Raw genomic sequence first — 23,011 nt, forward strand, 5'->3', positions numbered from 1 at the left:
CAATTTATCAAGGCCATTTTGAATTATAATAATCTCCTCCAACGGGCTTGCAACCCCTCCCAACTTGGTGTCCTTTGGAGATTTTATAAGCATACTCTCCACTCCATTGCCCAAGCCATTAATGAAAATATTTAATAGTAGCAGACTCAGGACAGGCCCCTGAGGGACCCCACTAGATATGTCCTCCCAGTTTGGCAGCAAGCCATTAAAAGCTACTATTTGAGTAAGAGTTTTTCAACCAATTGTGCACCCACCTTATTGTAATTTCATCTACACCACATTTCCCTAGTTTGTTTCTGAGAATGTCATGAAGGACTGCATCATGTGTGACTAAAACAAAACAGCTTACAATATTGTTACCACAGCACTTTAGGCCATTTCCAGGGTATACTGTAGTCTCTTAATAAGGGTACATAATAAGTTATGGTGCTTTACATTCCAGGTCTCCATTTTGAGTCTGAACCTAGGTCAGTACTGACCAAAATTAATTTCTGTCCAATGTCTGTTTGGTGACTTATTCTGTGTTAAATAGGTTGAGTAGGTCTTCTCACCACAAAAGTCACCTACATAACTAGCATTTATTCGCACCATTATTCAGAGTCTCAGCAGAGTGAACAAACCAATGACTTATTTACCATTGAGACAGAACTACCCTTCTCACACTACACATTGTCACTCCAAAACAATCTTGAGGCACAGACGGATCCAACAGTTATTTTAAGGGTAAGTACAGCTCTTGGGATTTCCAGTGTTGTAAATCTGGTACTTTTCTCAAACACTGAAATTCACTTCAAATATCAACTCTTAATTAAATTGAAGAGTTACTAAAATAACAATAAATAAAACTGGAGTATAATATGGCCATACATACTGTATGTGCATTGACAAGAAGTCAATATTTAAAAGATTAGTCTGTTTATTACTGAAAAGATTTAGGGTGTGAGTTTCAAAGGTGTCTAAAGAAATAAGGCACCCAACTGCTATTGAAAGTCAATGAGAGTTTGAAGCCTGTTATTTAGGTTTACATCATGGATAAAATTCACTCTTGTGAAGAAAGTTTGCATATGCTCAGTCTCCACTAGCATGACATCTGAGAACATGGCCAGTCCAATGTCCTGACCCCTCACCTGCATCTTCACAAAACACTCTGTAGAGAAGGCACTTTAGTAGGTAGCTTTCTGTTGGCTGGGGAGCACAGGTGATTCTTGGCACAATGAAGTCAATAAGAATTTAGTCATCAAGTGCAATGGATCAGAATTTCACCTCTTTCGCATGGACTCAGGGGTCTGGGTTCAGTTTCCACTTGCCGTCTCACATCATTTGGTAAAATAATCTTTTTTTATCTTTGTAAGTACTATTGTGTATCGTCTCTACCACCTCTCACCCAGGAATCTTGTTAGATGGGCAGTAGAGTGGCTTTAGAAATAATCTGGGGGAGTGAGAGATTTGTCAGGGGTTCCTCTCCCATGCCCATCAAATGGTATCAGCAGTGGGAGAGTGGACAGAGCAAGAGCTGGTTTTTGCATCCCTCACTGCATCCAGAACCAGGAGAAGTGAGGGATTCAATTCAGGGAGGGAGGTGGAGGCATCCCCATGCAGAGAGCAGGAAGTGGAGGAGCAAGCAGCTCATCCCCTTCCCACAAGACCAGGGACAGAAGTGGGAAGCTTTTATAGCAGGGAACATGCTTCTAAGTGTCAGTGATTGTGTCTGTCATGATACTATACTAATGAACATATGGCAAGGTCTTCAGCTTGTGTACATTATTGTAGCTCTATTGAAAGTAAAGAAGATATACCAATTTACACAAGCTGAGGGTCTGGCCACCAGGTTTTATACACTGCAGTATATCGTGTGTGCCTTACACAGCACTGTCATGTGTTGAAGCTGATTTTCCGTAGCATGGAACACTGTCCTTCTCCCTCCAGTCAACATAGTTCAAAAAGTCATGTCAACAGTGAAAGTGACATCTGAATTTTACATTTGGCTATAATCTCAGGCAAATCTGAACTGCAACTTCTGTTTCTGCCAGTACCACCACAAATGAGCTGGAGATAAAATTACGTACCTTGTAGTAAGATCAATAAATCAAGGATGATTATTTATCCAACTGATTTTTTTATCCATTCCAGGGTTACAAAAAATAGGCTGAAATTGTCATGTGACTTGCCAAAGATCCCACGGTTCGCTCTTAATTTTTCCCCAGAAAAGTTAACAATGTTGCCTTTCAAATGGTAACAATTTTGAATGAGAACTGAAATTCTCCAGTGTTGTGAATGAAGGTCATTTCAAAGGGAAAGTTCACTTCAAAAAAAGGACATGAATACATTTCAAAAATGTTGCTCTGCAAAAAGATTTTTGTAAACCCATTTTGCTTAGCACAGCATGCCCACATTTTGCCTGAAGTGAAACTCTTTCGGAAATATGAATGGACAATGTATTTGAAATGTAAAGTGTTTGATTAAAATTAATCTCAGCTTCCTTCTGTAGCCACTGCACCGATAAAAATGTGCCATCAATTGTGGCAATGGGTAATAAGTGGGGAGGGGTCACTTTGTCAGAAATTCTTAACCAGTCACCCAACCGGTTTTGAATACTTTAATGGTTTAACAACCAAAAATAAGCTATTGCTTCTTTGTGTGAATTTCTGATTGAAGCCAAGACTTCAGAGCTCACTGGTAATAGAGCAGAGTTCTCTAAACAGCGTGGGACAGTACATCATTTTTAAACAGATAAGAAAATAAAATATTGAAAAGACAGACCTGAACTCAAACCCCAGATTTGACCCACCTTGGCAAAATTTGGCTCTGGATCCAAGTTTTGTAACTCAAGCTTATCCCCAATAAATATATTATGAGAATAAATTGATTTCTGACATAAACAGTCAGTACAAATTACCCCTGGGAAGAACGTGCAATTTATGAATGCAAGTGCTTTGCTTTGAACAGTAGAACAAAAATAAATAATAAAATGGCAGCTCCTCAGCTTGTGGACTGTTTCTATGGACCACAGACTGGGGCCATCCATTATTTGTAGAGCTAAGTCTGTGAAAAGGTGCTTGGCAGCTCCAATTGTCAAATCAAAATATATGCTCTCCCAGGTTCAGAAGCACCCAATTTTCGGACAGTGAATTTTCATTTCCTTGTCATAGCTTGTTGTAAGCACTCTGCACTGGGGTTGAATCGTGGAGTGTAATCAGGCTCAACTACACCGTTTCCTTGTTACCAAGAATAACATGACGCAACCAAACAGGAAAAAAAAAAAAAAAAAGAAAATGAAGGAATGCTTTCTAAGGATGAATAAGCTATCCCCCCCCCCCACACACACTCTATTTAAAATAGTATTTTTGAAATGTGTATTTTAGATAAAGTATATATTCAAAATCTTTGCCTAATATGAAGTTGAGATCCAATAATGCCTCATCTTCCAAGATTCACAAAGAATAGAGAGCAAATGCATAATAGAAACAGGGATTTTCCTGTTACTTTGAAACAAGAACTGATTACATTATTTTATGTAAAATGTATCTCTTCTTTTTTCTAAGTTAACTGTTATTACCTTTTTATTTACAAAAGAAGTATAAGTAAGTGGCTTCTGCACAGTTGACAAAGTTGTAGCAAGTGAAAACTTGTCCCTTTCCTTGGATTTGGTATTATTCTTGAAAGGATCTCAAATTAGACCACCACAGAATTCAGCCCATGCTGTCTCCTGAGGCTTGGCTGCTCTCAGAGATCCTCTCAAAGGACTGCTCAGGCCATACTCTATGTCCTTTTCTCACAACAGCCAATTCCACCTCCCTTACATCTTGATGGTTAATAAGCTACCGCAACAGTGAATCAAACAAACAACTTTTTGCAGCAGGATCACTAGCTTTTTATAGCTAGATTGTAACTTTACATTCTGCCATCAGGAGTAGTGTGTATTTACACCTCCCCAGAAGCACCAGAGAGAAAGGACTGTGAACCAGACAGTCCAAATCCCTTTCACTTTCCTTCCTGTATTTGGATGAGGAGTAAGTTACTTTACGTCTTTTTGTGGAACAGCTTGCTCTCTACTGTGTTCCTGTCCAGCTATTGTGGTGGGTGAGCAAAGGGATAAAGGGCCATATCAGGTATCCTTCAACTTACACTCCATTCTTTCCCCTTCCCACCCATTTGGTCGCATTGTTGAGTCACAATCTGAGCAGGACTATGAAAGAGAGTAAGGCATCCTTTCTCTCACACTTAGATAAGGACCGTGACAATCAAGTTCTTACAAAATAACATTTGCAGACACTGGCAGCCTGTTACAAGACATTAATGAATGGGGAAAAGGGTGGTTCTGTACTTATTGGCAATAGAGACCGGTCCAGCCAAAACTCTAGACATGAACACCTCTGAACTTTGGTGTCATAAATATAAAGGGAAGGGTAAACCCCTTTAAAATTCCTCCTGGCCAGAGGAAAAATCCTCTCACCTGTAAAGGGTTAAGAAGCTAAAGGTAACCTCGCTGGCACCTGACCAAAATGACCAATGAGGAGGCAAGATACTTTCAAAAGCCGGGAGGAGGGAGAGAAACAAAGGGTCTGTGTCTGTCGGTGTGCTGCTTTTGCCGGGGATAGAACAGGAATGGCGTCTTAGAACTTTTAGTAAGTAATCTAACTAGGTATGTGTTAGATTATGATTTCTTTAAATGGCTGAGAAAAGAACTGTGCTGAATAGAATGACTATTTCTGTCTGTGTGTCTTTTTTGTAACTTAAGGTTTTGCCTAGAGGGATTCTCTATGTTTTGAATCTAATTACCCTGTAAGGTATCTACCATCCTGATTTTACAGAGGTGATTCCTTTATCTCTATTTACTTCTATTTCTATTAAAAGTCTTCTTGTAAGAAAACTGTATGCTTTTTCATTGTTCTCAGATCCAAGGGTTTGGGTCTGTGGTCACCTATGCAAATTGGTGAGGATTTTTACCAAACCTGTCCCAGGAAGTGGGGTGCAAGGGTTGGGAGGATTTGGGGGGGGAAAGACGTGTCCAAACTACATTTCCCAGTAAACCCAGTTAGAGCTTGGTGGTGGCAGTGGATATTCTAAGGACAAAGGATAAAATTAATTTGTACCTTGGGGAAGTTTTAACCTAAGCTGGTAAAAGTAAGCTTAGGAGATTTTCATGCAGGTCCCCACATCTGTACCCTAGAGTTCAGAGTGGGGGAGGAACCTTGACACAAAATAACATTTGCAGACACTGGCAGTCTGTTACAAGACATTAATGAATGGGAAAAAGGGTGGTTCTGTACTTATTGGCAATAGAGACCGGTCCAGCCAAAACTCTAGACATGAACACCTCTGAACTTTGGGAACACCTGAAATCCAAACCCAGACCTGGATTCAAATTTTGCTTGTGACCCATACCTTTATAATGAGATCAAACAAACCCTGAAGTCTGGGAAGCTTGGAATCTGGAACCAACTCAGAATTCTGTGGCTTGAAGCTATCTCTGCTAATTACAGCAAAGGCAGAAATCCTGCGCTGTGGGGAAACGGATTAGATAATCCAACAGATCTTTTCCAGGCTCAGACCTCCCCTATGTTTGAGCTCTACTAGGTGCAGGTTTGGGAAGTGCATCAGAAGGCCAATTATAACTCCATAATTCACTGATTGCCTGGTCCTTATATTAGTTAGAACAACTAGTGTGTGCACTGAGGTTACTGGCACAGGTGACTGGCACAGGAGTGATCTCTGCCAGGTTTACACTAGTGAAGAATTTTCCTCCAAAAGGAAAATCTCTGGTGAATATTTCTGTCCAGAATCCATCCATTTTGTACCACCTGAGTGGCACAAAGTGAATGGATTGCACTGGAGACTCTGGGTCTCTATCTCTTAACTTCTTTGACTCCATGAAGGTGGTTTGCCATTTACTGCAGCACGCAGAGAAACAGCCAGGCCCCTGCCCAGCCTCTCTTTTTATCGGGGCAACACCTTCAATTCATTTTGGCTGGATATATTAACCACCAGATACTAAAAGATGCAAATTAGGTAGATAGGTAGCTGTCCAACTACGAATACATGCGCTAGCAATAAATTTTGTCCATAACAAGGGGAAAACTGGTGCTAAAAATTTATACTTGTTTTACCTGCAATTGTTTTAGTCCCATCAGGGTTTGAAATTCAAAACATCTCCCAGAAGAGAGAAACACATGTACAATGTGACCAGTTATTAGGGATTAATTGGCAGGACTGGATCACTCCCACTGAGTTCAGCAAGCCAGCATTCGAAGTAGATGGAAGAATGCACTAATGGCTCATCTGTAATTCTAGCTGCCTTTCTAATGTGACCATTATTTTAATTTTTTAGTTTATTTTTAGGAGGCTCCTTTGATCCCAGTACCTGAGACCGAGAGGAAGTCGTCCACAGAAGTGATGTCATCAACTGCCTCGGTCAGAACTCTCACTTGTTTCTCCCACTGATCTTTAAAGACGTCCATGTTGTCCTGAGCTACTTTGCTCTGGGGTCTGGCAGCCAACGTGAGAGCAGCATTTATTACCTATTATTTAGAATAAGTTGTTACAAGAAATGACAAAACTTTGCTCAAGGGGAAGAACAAATTGATTAAATACTATGTTAAAAGCACAGCTGTGCACTGTGTTCATTCTGTTCATTAAGCAAGGCTCACAATACAAATGTATTTTTCACAGTTTTTGCCAGGCAGTCAACAATATAATGAAAAAGGCAAGGCTATAATCTTCATATGGGACATTTTTCTCTGTCAAATACCTTATGCTCTTTAATGCTTTAACAGTCCTTGAGTACTTTTCAGCAAGGATTTTGCCTACCTGTGGGCATAGACTATCAATCTGGGTTGCTGCCATACGGACTAACTTCACACCTTCTTCGTTATTGGAGATAGAACAGGCCAGATTGGCAACCTGAAATGAAAACAGCAGACAGAGTCAGGTTTTCAGGCAAATGGCACATTTTATATCTGCTTTAATATTATTACTGAACCTTGCTTAGAATGAGGGAATCATATTAGAAGCATGAACCTGCAACATTTATGCCACTGAGCAGAAACCCACGTGGATCGTTTCCTCCCTCACAAACTAAATGCAGCCATCCGCAGTATTAATATATTTCACATGTTCCTTCACTGCCAAGTGCTCTGCATCTCTCCGTAGTTCATACATGACACTTCCTGTAAGACTTTTCAGGGGATTGTTTATGTTTCAAAACAATTATCGAGATGTTTCTTTCTCTCTCCATGTTTGTTATAGTGTTCAGGCTCTGTCATATCCTGATAGTCATGCCCTACTGAAGAGATTCAGAGGTCCAGCTCTGCTTGGCTAACCACAGCCAACATTCTGATACCTGTACTCACACCCAGAAGTTACCTACTACTTGAGTACTCCTTTTAGTCTCAGATTCTGATGCCCTTACTCACATTGAGAAGTACCTTACTTCTCAAGTACTCCCATTTATTTCAATGGGGCTGCATGCAGAGTAAGGTACCATTCAGTGAGGATATCAGAATCTGACCTCATGGAATGTAACCGTTAAAAACTACATTAAGGAGGACAGGATATACAAATCTCATTTAGAAGCATGTATCCCTCCGTGTGCTGTGGAACACTGTTCCAGGAAGTGGGGCAGGTTCAAGCCATTATAATGCTACGGCTATTTGGAGCAGGAGTAGACTGGGAACAGTTATGGAGATAAAAAGAAAAGGAGTACCTGTGGCACCTTAGAGACTAACCAATTTATTTGAGCATAAGCTTTCGTGAGCTACAGCTCACTTCATCGGATGCATACTGTGGAAAATACAAAAGATGTTTTTATACACACAAACCATGAAAAAATGGGTGTTTATCACTACAAAAGGTTTTCTCTCCCCCCACCCCACTCTCCTGCTGGTAATAGCTTATCTAAAGTGATCACTCTCCTTACAATGTGTATGATAATCAAGGTGGGCCATTTCCAGCACAAATCCAGGGTTTAACAAGAATGTCTGAGGAACGGGGTGGGGGGGGGGGAGAGGGGGTTTGTAGGAAAAAAACAAGGGGAAATAGGTTACCTTGCATAATGACTTAGCCACTCCCAGTCTCTATTCAAGCCTAAGTTGTATCCAATTTGCAAATGAATTCCAATTCAGCAGTCTCTCACTGGAGTCTGGTTTTGGAGTTTTCTGTTGTAATATCGCAACTTTCATGTCTGTAATCGCGTGACCAGAGAGATTGAAGTGTTCTCCGACTGGTTTATGAATGTTATAATTCTTGACATCTATTACCAGCAGAAGAGTGGGGTGGGGGGAGAGAAAACCTTTTGTAGTGATAAACACCCATTTTTTCATGGTTTGTGTGTATAAAAACATCTTCTGTATTTTCCACAGTATGCATCCGATGAAGTGAGCTGTAGCTCACGAAAGCTTATGCTCAAATAAATTGGTTAGTCTCTAAGGCGCCACAAGTATTCCTTTTCTTTTTGCGAATACAGACTAACACGGCTGTTACTCTGAAACCTGTAGTTATGGAGATTTGTATGCAGACCTACCCGTCAAATCTTGCCCTTAACTGCTAAAAGGGCTGGAGCTCTATAGCCTGGATGTGAATGGGGGAATCAAGTCTCTCAACTGCTACAGAACATCCATGCAAAAAATCCATTTTCAAAGGCTTTGTGTCACAGAGGGGAGTTTGGTCTAACTTGTTAAAATAGCAATTCATGCCAGAGTACAGAAAACTAAACAACATTGCACCTGTGATGTTTAGAAATATGAGTAATTTTTTTGAAGAACAGTAAAGAACTTTTTTTAAAAAAATTCACTGGGAAGTATGGCTCTGAATTCTAAGCTACATTAAAACACACATACATTTTTAAAGATGCTGTCTTGGTATTATTCATTGTGCTTGAAGGCAGAACTATCGGTTGGAAATGATTCATGAATTAGATCAAATACCCCAGTCTTTCCAATTTTCCTTTAGTCTCCCCTTGTGGTATTAATCTGTTCCTGTCTTTAGTGCACATCACCATATTTAGCCTTGATCCATCTGTTCTCCACAGAACCCATTTCATTTCACAGTTATTTAGAATGTGGTTTGCATGTATCACTGTGTCAAAATCCACGGAAGGAAACCACCCTAGGCTTCAAAGAGTCTTCTAGGCACTTCCCAGTCAAGATTTTATTATAATGTGGTGATTCTTGTTTTCATTACACGGTGAAACAAATGACTTCGTCTGTTTATTAACAGCCTTACAGCACTGATATCAGCAATGTTCTCCTAAGCTGATATACTCAAACTAATTTGCTGTTTTCTGTAGTCCCTTTTTTTTTTTTTTTTTTTGCATACCTCTAGCAGTACCCTTTAATCTTCATTGGAAATAAAAACTATACCAGAGAGTAATTGGAATGCAGTAGCATGTGTGGAAAGTTAGATGATTCGATGAAATGTATAGGAGGATTACAGATTTAAATACCATCAAACAATGTTACATTCAGCACAAATCAGGGTCCTCATATTTTAAAATAAGTCATCTTTTAGATTTACTTTTCTTTTTGAGATGATCAAGATGAATGAATTGTCCTGAGGCCCAAAATGTACTATATATCTTAATTTCTCTCAGGTATGAGCGATATGGAATTGAAAGTCACTTTAATAGGACCATAATAGGTCTCCTGAAATGGCAATAAAACTATCAAGCTGGCATGATCTCGCCAATTCTACTGGGAACAGACTCTTCTCATTGCATTGACATTGAAATAAAATTTTCTGCTTCTTTCTCTGTATTAATCGCTCTCTTGGTTTTATCTGGTGAGGATAATATTTGGAAACTACTTTGTAAGAGTCTGTATCGAGTCATCCTGAGACAATTGGCTATTCTTTTTTGTAAAATCCAACATACATAGTATGGGGAACTGAATGCAATGTCTGGTATAATGATCAGTACTATAAAGAATCCAAGAGTAATCAGTGGCCATACTCAATATGCATCGTAATATGCATGATACCTATCTATATCCATAATGCAAATTTTTTGATGTATATCAACTATAATCTCTGCCTTTTCCATGAGTTGTTTTAAGTCTTGTACAAATATTGTGCCATGTCAATTGATTACAATCAAATGAAACCAATTTAAAACAGTTGAGGATCTGGCCAACTGACTCGAAAACTATGCACAGCAGCAAACAAATCTTACACTAGAGGTTACACTTTAGTACAAATTAGAATTTAACACCAATTCATCATAAGGGAAATTGTGCCTGTAATGCACAATGTGAGACAGACATTATTTGTCAGGAATTGTGGGGGGAAATACATTTTTAATGCTATTAAGTGTGGCTTCAAGAACAAGAACACATTTTAGCTCATTCAACTCCTCAGTCTTGCAACATTTCTCATGTTTATTGACTATAATTAACTTGGGTCATGATATTAAAATAAGAGAAGAGAGTTCTTCAGAGGTACAGGGAAACCTTGTTTTTGGTGTTCACATTTCATAACAACAATGCATATTGTGAAGAATCCTCGTTGGATGATAAGTTATTTACCATGAATTTCCCCCCCACCCCCCGCACCCTCCTGCTGGTAATAGCTCACCTTACCTGATCACTCTTGTTACAGTGTGTATGGTAACACCCATTGTTTCATGTTCTCTGTGTACATAAAATCTCCCCACTGTATTTTCTACTGCACGCATCCGACGAAGTGAGCTGTAGCTCACGAAAGCTTATGCTCAAATAAATTTGTTAGTCTCTAAGGTGCCACAAGTACTCCTTTTCTTTTCACCATGAATAGGAATTCTCTTAATAGTGACACATGTACAGATCAACAGCCTTGAATCTGGATTGCTTTGAAATGACAATGAAATGGGTTGAGCACCTTGACACAATCATGACACCTTGTGAAGACTCTGCAATACACAGCAGTGCCATTTCAAACATGTATATTGAATAGTATCCAGATATTTAGGTAGCAAGGTGACCTGTCCATAGTTCCTTAACGGCAGGGTCCAAGTTGGAAGGTACAACCGTCTGCAATGAATATTATGTTCTAAGGATGTGAAATAACAGAGTACCGTGCCAAACAGTCTCTATATAGGGAAGTACCAGAAAAGTGAGGACAGATCTCGAATATAATCCTAGCCCCAGTGAAGTCAATGGCAAAACACCCATTGACTACAACGGGTCCCAGATTTCACCCCTGGAATTTGGCTCGGATTGCAAAACCTTCAGAATGTTTAGAGATGAGAGGGGACTGCTGGTGAGGTGTTCTCTATGAGATGCTCTTGGCTTTGCAACTGACTGTCTCCCATGGTCTGGCCAATGCCAGATTTGATTACTTCCAAGCCATACTGCAGATACCATCTTTCCTTTTGGGCAGCTGGGGAGGAGGTGGCTTGGTAGGTAGCAGGATTGTTAATGTGGTTGGGTTTTTTTAAATGTCTGGGCAGTATACTAAGTTTATTGAACACATGGAGTTCACTGACTGCCTAAAAGGGTTCTCATTTTTGAATTAAGATTGTCGTGAAGGATCTAGAGTACTTAAATAAATGAACAGGTAACTAAACAAATCAGCAAACCATGAAACACCTTTTGAAATGTATGTGGAACTAAACTAATATTAATCATCTGCTTAAATAACCATTAAGGCCCATTGATCCTTTTGGACCATCAGAATGATTCAAAGGGACCTTAGTTATCAGCAGTCATCAAACCAGAGTAGCCAGCTCTATCAAGTCCCTCCTTCACCTGAAAGACTCCCCCCAGCAGTCCTTACCACCGGCCTACTTGCCACTAAGTCAGCCCCAGGATCAGCAGAAATGAACAGATGGTTTAAGAAGCACCTTTACCTTCCTTCCCCACTAGCTGGACTAAGCCCTGTAGGCCCACTCCTTGAAATTCTTATATACATATCTTTAATCATGTGAATCACTCCATTGTTTTCAGTTATTTACAGGTAAAATATATGCAGGATCAGTCCTGAAAAAAAAAATAGAAAACTTTTTTCTGTGATTTAGTCACAGGAATATCCCTGCACTAAGTAAAAATATGGCACAATTGGAAAACAGCATTTTATTTTTAAAATAATATAAATACAACATGTATTCTAATTTATTTTTATCTTTATTACTGTACACAGGATTAAATTGCAGTTCTAGGACATATTAAAGATACTAAGGCCCTTTTACATTTACAGCATCTTTCAGATCCCTTTACACTGCTAGAGTGTTAATGAGTATCAGGCTCAGATATCTTTCTTCTGTATTTCTGAACTGTACCCTTTCCACTTCCCACAGTTGAACTGAACCCTTGGGGATTATTACAAGTAATTGTGATGATCAAAATGTATTTTCCTCTGTATTAATCTTAAATTCAAAGATTTAGCAGGGCTGCTCTGGATTTACTGGAAGTGGTCCACAGAAACACAAATTAATTGCTTGGAGCAAAAATTCAGATGAAGGTTCCACAATATGTTACAACAAAGCAGGAATACAAATATAAATACGACAGGGCATTGAGGGAAATTTGCATAGTCTTTCCCTCCCCCTCTCCCACCCCCCTAACAGCACAGATTGGATGAAGGTATCACACTGCAGAAGGACTCAGATGCTTCTGGGCTCTCAGTGACTATGCAACAGTTCAAAGATAATAGAAAAAATACATGTTTAAATGGTGATTTTGCAGCTATTGTTTGAGGTTGCCTTACCTATTGTGACAGGGTCGGGCCAGATGGCTATAGGAGAGTAATAGAAGGCAGATATATTAGCCCCAGGCTAAGTAGGTCCCTTTTCCCTGGGTAAGGTAACAGGGAAGGTTCCAGAACAATCAGGAACCTTCTGGAGACAATTAAGAGAGGCTGATTAGAACACCTGCAGCCAATCAAGAAGCTGCTAGAATCAATTAAGGCAGGCTAATCAGGGCACCTGGGTTTTAAAAAGGAGCTCACTTCAGTTTGTGGTGCGTGCGTGAGGAGCTGGGAGCAAGAGGCACTAGGAGCTGAGAGTGAGAACACGGACTGTTGGAGGACTGAAGCCTTATCAGACACCAGGAGGAAGGTCCTATAGTGAGGATAAAGAAGGCGTTGGGAGGAGGTCATGGGGAAGTAGCCCAGGGAGTTGTAGCTGTCGCACAGCTGTTCCAGGAGGCACTCTAGACAGCTGCATTCCACAGGGCCCTGGGCTGGAACCCGGAGTAGAGAGCGGGCCCGGGTTCCCCCCAAATCCTCCCAACTCCTGGTCAGACACAGGAGGAGTCAACCTGGACTGTGGGTTCAGAAAAACGGCCAAGCTGAGGGCTGCCATGAAGAACCAAGGTGAGCAAATCCGCCAATAAGCACAAGACCCACCAAGGTAGAGCAGGAACTTTGTCCCAACTGGTGTCAGAAGTGGGATCTGGTGTCCACAGTGCAGCGGAAGAAGGAGGGTGTTTGGAAGGAAGAAAAAAAAAAGAGGAGAGGGTCTATTTTTATTTTTTTTCACCATAATGGAGGAGGTAGTGCGGGCACTGATACAAGCCATGGCTGCCCGGCAGGAGGCTACTCGTGTCCAGGCAGCCGCCCAACAGGAGGTAGTGTGGCTGCAGCAAGAGACTAATCACCTGCTGATGGACCAGGCTGCTCAAGACTGGGCTATGCTGCGGGACCTGGTAAACCAGGTAAAGGCCCTTACAGAGCTGAACCGCAACCATGATGGGATGCAGATCATGCGGGCCAGCAATTGGCTGCAGAAAATGACACGAGAGGATGATGTAGAGGCATACCTCCTGGCCTGCGGGAGGCTTGGCCCTGAGAACAGTGGTCTGGCATCCTCGCTCCATTCCTGTGTGGGGAGGCCCAGAAGGCCTACTATGATTTGCCTGAAGAGTAGACTACCCCCAGCTGAAAGCAGAGATCCTGGCCAGATCTGGGGTAACGACCGCAGTGCGGGCCCAGCGATATCATCAGTGGAGGTACCAGGAAAACAAAACCCCGCGGTCCCAATTATATGACCTCATCCATCTCGCATGAAAGTGGTTACAAACTGAGTCCCGGAGTCCGGAGGAGACACTAGAGGTTCTGGTCATCAACCGGTACATGAGAGGACTACCGCCAGACTTTCACGGCTGGGTAAGCCAGAACGAATCCTCCACCTACGACGAGGTTGTCGCGCTGGTAGAAAGGCAAAGGACGGCGAGGGAGCTGACCCAACCAGTTAAGGAAAAAGCACCCCGGGTTAAACTAGCAGCACCAAGCCCTAGAGCTCGGGTGACTGGGCAAGAGAAAAATGTTAAAACACTTTAGCTGCCATTTTCTGTGTCCAGAAGTGAAAACACTCATCTGCCTCTGGGCATATCTACATTGCCCTGCAGTGAAACTCAGGTGTGCATAGCAGTGTGCATCAAAGTGCTGCACTGTAACGTCCCCATGTGGATGCTGTGGGTGCAAAATGAAAGGTTCCTTGTTAGTACTAATGGACTCCTGTTTGAGGAGGACTACATTAGTGTGAACTAGAAATCTTTAAGTTTGTGCCTCCAGTGTCCACATGGGGAAGGTTCAGCACAGCCTGTTGGTGTACACTGCTATTCACCCTCCCCCCCCAGCCCCAGTCCGAACTGAAGGGCAGTGTAGAAATGTATCTGGCCCCCTTTAGTTTAATGTCCGAATACGTCACCCTCTGTGGAAGTACTAATCCTCACAATACCCCCATGAGGTAGGAAAGTAAGAGTAAGAAAATTGCACAGAAAGAGTAAGAGATTTTCCTAAAGTTACGAAGAGAGCCTGTGGGGGAGCAGGTCTTTCAAGGCCCAGACTAATGTCTGAACTGCCCGACCAGTCCTTTTTTAATCACTCATATTCTGTATTATGAACAGATTTCCATGGAATCGATACAGGCTTTTTGTACATACACAAATAAGTGCTAAAAACAGAGTATCACAGACTACATCTAGCAGCATTTTCTCCTTCACAGAACACAGTTCAGCTAGCTGTACCAATTCTTACTGTTAGGATACTCTTGGGGGCTACTCTCTTTCTCGATACCTGGTCCACATGGAACTGGGGAAAAGACACACTGAATGCTCTCTACAGTTCTAGGTACTTCAGTATGTGGAGGAGATCAACAAGATGGAGAGAATTTATAAATAGTAACACAGATTAAAATGAGTCTAGAGAGCCTCTTGTATGAAAAAAGAATAAAATAGCTCAGATTTCAGGCCTGGGATGAGATGCGTGTAGGCTGACATGTGAGGAATGTAATTCACTTCAACAGGACTCCTGATAAAGACAGGAGTCCACCATCTTGCAGCTTATTGCAGGACTGGGGTTTTGACATGTACAACATTAGCTAAAATATGGTTGGAGTAGGTGTTAAAATTGCTGCTAAGAACTCAAAGGGTGTCAGGCCCAAGGAGGAAGAGCTAGTATTTAAGGTTCAAATGAGCAGGAGCAGACAAACTAGTCAATATTGTTTGTTTGCTACTACACAAATGCAAGTGATCAGTCTGTCCCAGTGACTTTAATGGGAAAGTAATCACTAGTTTGCATTCATGAACAAATTAATGCTTCGATTCAAAGCTGAAACACTCAGCATCAGTCTACACAACCCATACAGTATTTAAAAACCTCATTGGCCTAAAACGATGCAATAAAGCATGAACTCATGATTTCCAAACAGACTCTCATTCGGCATATGTGGTTTGGGGATAACAGTAGGAAAGCACTGTCCCCAAATAACACAATAAATAGGCACATTTAATGTTATTTTTATTCATCTGGCACCCTGCATTGCTCTTTTCCTACCTGTGTGAGCTATCATCACCCAGACAACTCAGTGTTGGTTTTTCAATTCAGATTTCTTTTTTGAGAATAAAAAAAATTAGCCTAATCACATTGCTTTTTAACATTACTAATTATTATTATTTTTGTTTTGCAGTAATACCTTGAGGCCTCAGTCAGACATCGGGGCACCATTGAACTATGTACTATACCAAAATATAACAAAAAGACAATCACTGCTCTAGAGAGCTTACAGTCTAATTAGCAGCGCTAGACAGGTAAATTTATTTTCATAGGCATAGTAACCGCTGAATTCTACAATGATTTTTCTGTGCAATGGAGCCTTCATCCAGAATTTTCTTTTGGTAACATAATGAGATTTATAGCATATTCCACTGGCTGAAAATTAGTAATGAACAATCATCAATAGGCCTGGAGTATATGTTTAATTTAGATAATGGATGGGGTGTGACAGAATACACACCTGTATTCACACCGTACACACTAGTGTCATTCTCTTTGTACAAAGTATGCCTTGTAAGGTATCATTTGAAAACTCATAATTTGCTGGTCAGCATTGTCCTGGTAAGATATGTGTGGCAACATTGTATGTGACGTGATAAGATTCCTCTGTGTAGTGTTATTAACACAAGTTCCACAGCCCTGCTCAAACAGAAGTTGGCAAACAGGTCTGTCCTAAGAAAAGGAATGTGTGTTCTGCTTAATTTGCACTTAAGCAGTGAACAGAGCCATCAAGCAGGGAGGGACACAAAGGAAGCTTAACCAAGTGCGAAAAGCCAGCAAGGAACATCCTTCCAGTACGCTCTTTGGGCTTGTCTACACTGGCACTTTACAGCACTGCAACTTTCTCGCGGAGGGGTGTGAAAAACCACCCCCCCTGCACGCTGCAAGTTTCAGCGCTGTAAAATGCCAGCGTAACCAGCGCTGGGAGCTACGCCTCTCATGGAGGTGAGTTTTTGAGAGCTCTGGGAGAGCTCTCTCCCAGCGCTCTGCCGTGGCTACACACGCCACGCTAAAGTTCTGTCACAGCAGCGCTTTGGCGTTACTGGTGTAGACTAGCCCTTTGTCGGTTAGTGCTCATCTGAACATGTTTTGCAAGCGGGGGCCTGAAACTACAGAAAGGAGGGAGCAACACCCCCTGGCACCTCTCCCTCTCCCCGCCTATTGCATTCAATGCTCCTGAATGGAGAAAGGAAGCAGTCATTAAAATCTGGGGGAAAGGTCGTGACCCACAGAGTTTGGTCAGTAAGGCTGCTGAAAGCACGTGGTGAGAAACTTTGCTTGAATCTGATATAGTTTGTTAAGTCAGTAATCATTAGTCACCACGGTATGCATCCGATGAAGTGAGCTGTAGCTCACGAAAGCTCATGCTCAAATAAATTGGTTAGTCTCTAAGGTGCCACAAGTGCTCCTTTTCATTTTATCTTTATTTGTCTTGTCACCATTTCTGACTTTTATGCTTCGTTACTTGTACTCACAATCTCTCTCTCTGTAGTTAATAAACTTGGTTTTCTGTTTTATCTACCCCAGTGTTTTTATACTGAATTGTGTGAATAACTATTTGAGATAATATATTGGATTATTATTTCCTTAAAGGAATAACAGACTTAAAATATCTGTACTGTCTAGGACAGAGGTGGGCAAACTACAGCCCGCAGGACCGTCCTGCCGGCCTCTGAGTTCCTGACCCCGGAGGCTCGCCCCCGGCCCCTCCCCTGCTCTTCCCCCTCCCGAGCAGCCTCAGCTCACTGCAACGCTGGTGCAGTGCTCTGGGCGGTGGGGCTGCGAGCCCCTGGGGCACTGTAGCTGCAGAGCTGTGGCCTGCCCTGGTGCAGCTGTGCCGCTAGCCACCGGTGCACCAGGCAGTGTGGTAAGGGGGCAGGGAGAGGGGGGTTGGATAGAGGGCAGGGGAGTTGGGGGATGGTCAGGGGCCGGGGGTGTGGATAGAGGGCGGGGCAGTCAGGGTGCGGGGAACAGGGAGATTGAAGGGGAGCAGGGGTCCCGGGGGATCAGTCAGGAAGGAGAGGGGGGGTTGGATGGGGTGATGGGGGCAGTTAGGGGCAGTGAGTCTGGGGGCGGTCAGGGAGAAGGGGTGGTTGGATGGGGCAGGAGTCCTGGGGGGCAGTCAGAAAGGAGAGGGAAGGTTGGGTGAGGCAGGGGGTCCGGTGGCATTCAGGGGACAGAGAGCAGGGAGGGTGGATGGGGCAGGGGGCGTTGGGGGGCCGTCGGGGGAAAGAAGCGGGAGGGGGAGGGGGCGCAGGGGCCGGGCCACGACTGGCAGTTTGGGGAGGCACAGCCTCCCCTAACTGGCCCTACATACAATTTCAGAAACCCGATGCAGCCCTCAGGCTAAAAAGTTTGCCCACCCCAGTCTAGGAGAAGGCTGGGCTGTACAGGACATACATTTCTGGGGGGAATCTGGGGGACTGGGGGTGAGTTGGGATCATCCTGCAGCATAACCAAGGCGGGTGAGAGCCAGAGTGTAACCCAAGTGTGGTTATCAGGCTGCAGATACACACAGACACTTGCATGCTGGAAGGCTGTTTTTGAGCAGTCCAGGTAGGAGCAACTTCAACAAAGCATTGTAAGGCACCCAAGGTTGCAGGGCAGGGATGACAGAGCCCCACAGTGCTCTGGACTGTACCCTGGTCACAGGGGGTAAATCCAACTAGCTAAAGAACAGGTCTGAGAGTCAGGAAATCTGTAGTCCTAGCTCTGTCACTGAGTTATTACACAATCTTGAGCCAGTCCATTATCCTATTCAATTCACCACTCACTACTCCGATACAATTCAGTTTGAAGTCAAATAAGAGTTTATAATGGGGTTAACAAACCCCATTCAGGCCGTAGGCAGAAGAGAAAAAGAGAGCCTTCCAACGCCATAGGCAACCAGGCTGACCACATGCCAGGACAGCTGCCAATCAGGGAACAAATACCCGCAGCTGGAACCAATAAGGAAAACAAGCTCAGCTATAAGGGCAGGAGAACAGAAAGAGAAGAGGAGGCAGAAAGGCCTGGGATGACAGAGGAGCATAGTGCCATGCTAGGCTACCTCTAGGGAACTGATAAAGAGCCAAAGGAAGACTGCATAAGAGCTGATAGAGTTGTTTTATGTTAAGTTGATAGACTGGCTAATTTGAGTTAAATAGAGGAGAGCCAGCTTGGTGAAAATGGGCCACCTAGAAGGGACTGCATGCAGAACCTTTGACAGAGGTACACCTATTTAACAAATTAGGCCCTTCATGTCTAGGTTTCCCCACCTATAAAATGAGAATAATAATTATTTACCTCATGGGTATCTGTAGCCTTAACTCACAGCTTGTAAAGTAGTTTAAAATCATGTGATAAAAAGTGCTATAGACATGTGAAATACGAAGACTGTCTTAATCACTTGAGTCTATAAAACTGGGCAGTAAATCTTGAAATGAATGTATTACCATAATATTTATTTGAAATAATCTCTTTCTCATGAGACTTTCTGCTTTGGGTTTAAAATAATTCTGATAGGAATTAAACCAGTATAGATCCAGAATATATTGTGATTTTCAAAGGGGATTATGGATGTTAGATGCCTAACTCAATTCAAAAATTGAAATTCCATTCTTGGTGGCAAAGTTTGAAGCAATGTAAATGAGATCAGAATGTGGCCCACTTCCTTGCAGCATTTTGGTACTTGCACTTCTGGTCGTGACTAGAAACTAGCAATGCTAGAGGGTTCCAAAATAAAACACACTGGAAAATCCTTACATTTCAGTATTTTCAAAACTGCATTTTCACTGGTGACATTTCTTTCTCCATAAAAAATTTCCAGGTGAAAACAGTGACTTGGATACAGTGATTACTAAGATACTAGTGAAATGGGTGTATGAAATATGAAATTATTTTCCACAGCACATGTTATAAACCAAAATTGTGGAAGTTCTGTACCTACTGTCAGCATCCCTCCCTTTTGTGTGTGGTTGCATTTGTGGGTGAGCAAGAGTTGATAGAAATTTTTTTGTGAAAGATTGGCTCTGCTCAGATAGACTGACTCCTCATGAGAGGCCTTTTTTTAAAAAAAAGAAAAAAGTACAGATTAGGAAGCAAAAGTACATATTTAAAGCAGCTGAGAATTCATTGACATAGAATAGTCTCTGTGAAATCTAATTCCCTTTGTGAAAAACTTCCGCAGTTGGGCAGAACACTCGTAATTACATATGATCCCCACTCCAGCATCAATACCATGGATCTGGGAAACTTAACTGCAGTACGATTAGGTGACAGTCAGAAATGCTTAGCAAACTAATCAGCATGATTAGGGAATAAAGTTCCATTGAGGTTATTGGATGGTTACCATTATAGACTAGCAGGTGGCTATTCTCATACTAAAATTATTCCTCATTTGAACCACAAACAGACATGTATTCTGGAAATTAATTACTTACTTTGGAGTAGCACATACTAATATTAAATATAATATCATGTATGTACAACTCTCCTGGTGTTGAACTCAAGAACAGATTTATCAATTCTGACCAGTGTTGGTGTTTTATGACTTCCACTGGCCAGGTTTTTTCCTAGCTGAATCAGCTATCCAGGTGTAGAGCCAATCTGTGTGACCTTCCCAAATAAAGCTTTTTGTTGAATCAGCCGTGCAAAATGTACACATTTAGTAGCTCAGACTGTTACTGCATACTAATTTGGGACCCAGATGAGTAAGACACTCAAGCACATGCATAATTTTAAGTATGTGAGTAATCTCATTGACTTCAATTACGAATGTGCCTAAATACTTTAATTAAGAATCAGTTTCTAAGTTAGCATGGAGTAAGGAAAGTAACTGAAGTTACACACCTGCTTAAATACCTTGCTGAATGAGGGCCTTAAAAGGCCCAGTAACTGTAATATCAACAGGCCCTTTAAAATGATTAAACTGTGTTTATTTTTAGTTACTAAATAGTAATTTGCTATTTTGTTTAAATTAATATTATTTAAGCTCTAAGGCCCAATTCCTGACCCTCCTTCTAGAATTTGAAATTCACATATTTTTAGTATCCCTCCATTACAGGCATCCATTCCACCATTTCTGGTGGACTTCGACGCCTCAATTGATTAATTTAACTTTTTACCTTATTTAAAACAAATAACCAAACCCCTACGATATTAAAAAAGTTATATACTCAACTCAAAAATAGAAAACTAATCAGATATGCATGTAGAATAGATCATCTCATGAACATTTACTCTTATAGCTGTCTTCCTCCTCATCCTCACACTATATCATGAATAGTAATCTTACTTCTCCTGTAGCTTTTATTATATGAACCCAAGGGCAAGACATTTTATTTTATGGATCAGGACATAGAGGTGAAGGAAGATGGATACAGGGATGGATTTAAGCAGCAGGCCACAATTTTATTATGTGAACCATGGGAAGAAGCAGTATCCACCCACTCCCTCTCACATACCAGGCATTTGACTGGGTCCAATGCAGGTTAAATGGATTCCCACCAGTAGGAGAAAGACCTTCTTCAGCCAACACCTAGGACTCAGTTCCCTTCTGAACCCTCTTGTCTTTCCTCTCCCAAGAGGAATAGAAGGTATCAAGGGGTACCTCACTCTGCAAAGACTTCTCTCCTTCCACTAACAGGCAAAAGCTGTACCAGTCAAATCCCAGATCTCATGTACCTCTGGGAGATGCCCCCTTTCACCTTATCTGTGCCTTGATACCAGCTGCAAGTTGCAACAAATTGACATTCCTATATTCCTACTACCATTAAATTCCTAGTCTTACTATGTTTCACCTAATCCGTGCCTCCACAATGCTGCGAGAAAGACAAACAACCCTCCTGTTTGGCACAGCAGAGAAAAAAATGCTCCCTGATCCCCAAAACAGGTCAGAACCACAACATTCTGGAAACACAGCTCAATAATACCTGAAGTACCAGGAAGCAGGGTGGGACATCAAGAGGGCAACTGGCCAATGGGAGGCAGAGTAGTCCCTTCCCCTCCCTGAGGTGCTCCCCTATCTGTACTTTGAGGCACAAGATGGGAGTTCCCTCCAGCAAGTCTGGGCATGAGCTCTCTCTACTCCCTTCCTCCCCCTAAGAATTGGCCATGCCCCTGCTTGTCCATCCAAACTCCCCGACCCACACTGGTGGGAGGAGCAATTGTTTGTAAAGTACTGCACACACATATAATGTTATAGAAGTAATAATAAAGACCTGCAATGATTCAGGGGTTAAATTAGAGCAGAATTTGGCCTCAGGAACATATTTCAATGAGACTACTTGAGAAGTAAGGCACTACGCAGCATGAGGAAGAGTGGCTGAATCTTGCCCTTAGATAAAAAGAGGTATTATTAGGGTTTATAAAAAAGCTGGTGGACACTCCTCCATCATCTAGCTATATATAAATTTAGGTGGGCCAAGGAAAAAAGCAATCTAACCTGAGCTAAATAGCTAAATCTACCATCAAGTCCACACCTTTACTGTTCATTATTAGTTAACAGGTACTTCACTTTCTTATGTGGCTGATGGGAAATGCGTCTCAGAGATGACAGCTAGAAATTAATTTGATTTATTTATTTTTTGAGCTATGGCTATAAATGCTTTTTATATCCTGCTGATGCACCTTTATGCTCTTCCATTCACAGAAAGCAAATTTATAGTCCCTAACAGAATTTTTTCTTCGAAGGTCAGAGATAAACGGGCACATCCATCTCTTTTTACCTTTCTTAGCAGATTCTAGTTGTTTTTCTGTTTAATTTGTGAGTCGAGTTAAGATTCCCCCCCCCCATAATTCTGTATAGGTTGTATTATTTATTTAATAAGGAAAAAACATTGAACAAAAGAGTAAGGTTTAGCACAAAGATATAAATCACCTATGCACGCCAACAGAACAGAAAGCTTAACTAACAGCAACTTTTACATTTGCACATACTGCGAAAAGACCAAAGGGGACACTCTCTTTCTCTTTGCTATTCCAAGAAAATGAAAACCCAGTGCATTACTTGTGTATGAAATCTTTTTGCTGAGCTGGAGTTAAGGCAATTTTGGTTAAAACTTGTCACCAATTATTTTCAATGGTTACTGCAACACCATAAAAGGTAAAGTACACAGAGATATATTTTAAAATATGCCCCTTTCTTTTTAGGGGTGGAAGAGAGACAGAGAGACTTCAATATTAACAATATTTTTTAATGTTTATTTTAAGGCAGGACAATTTACAATGTGGATTTTATGTGATGGGAAAAGTGGATGGGAATCTGGGAGGCAGTGACCATGAGTTGGTT

General features: G+C 41.7%; 1 protein-coding gene across 4 annotated transcripts in view; it reads right to left on the reverse strand.

Moving 5' to 3' along the window:
- CTNNA2 (catenin alpha 2) overlaps positions 1-23,011 on the reverse strand; it is a 715,434-nt gene that overhangs the window by 77,906 nt on the left and 614,517 nt on the right. For all 4 annotated transcript variants that reach the window (XM_077814694.1, XM_077814693.1, XM_077814692.1 and 1 more), the window contains 2 exons: positions 6,808-6,900; positions 6,362-6,518 (listed from right to left, as the gene is read on the reverse strand). In XM_077814694.1, the coding sequence (XP_077670820.1) occupies positions 6,362-6,518; positions 6,808-6,900 (250 nt within the window). The remainder of the gene's footprint in view (positions 1-6,361; positions 6,519-6,807; positions 6,901-23,011) is intronic.

This window comes from Eretmochelys imbricata, chromosome 4, assembly GCF_965152235.1.
Source record: "Eretmochelys imbricata isolate rEreImb1 chromosome 4, rEreImb1.hap1, whole genome shotgun sequence".
Classification (NCBI taxonomy): domain Eukaryota; kingdom Metazoa; phylum Chordata; order Testudines; family Cheloniidae; genus Eretmochelys; species Eretmochelys imbricata.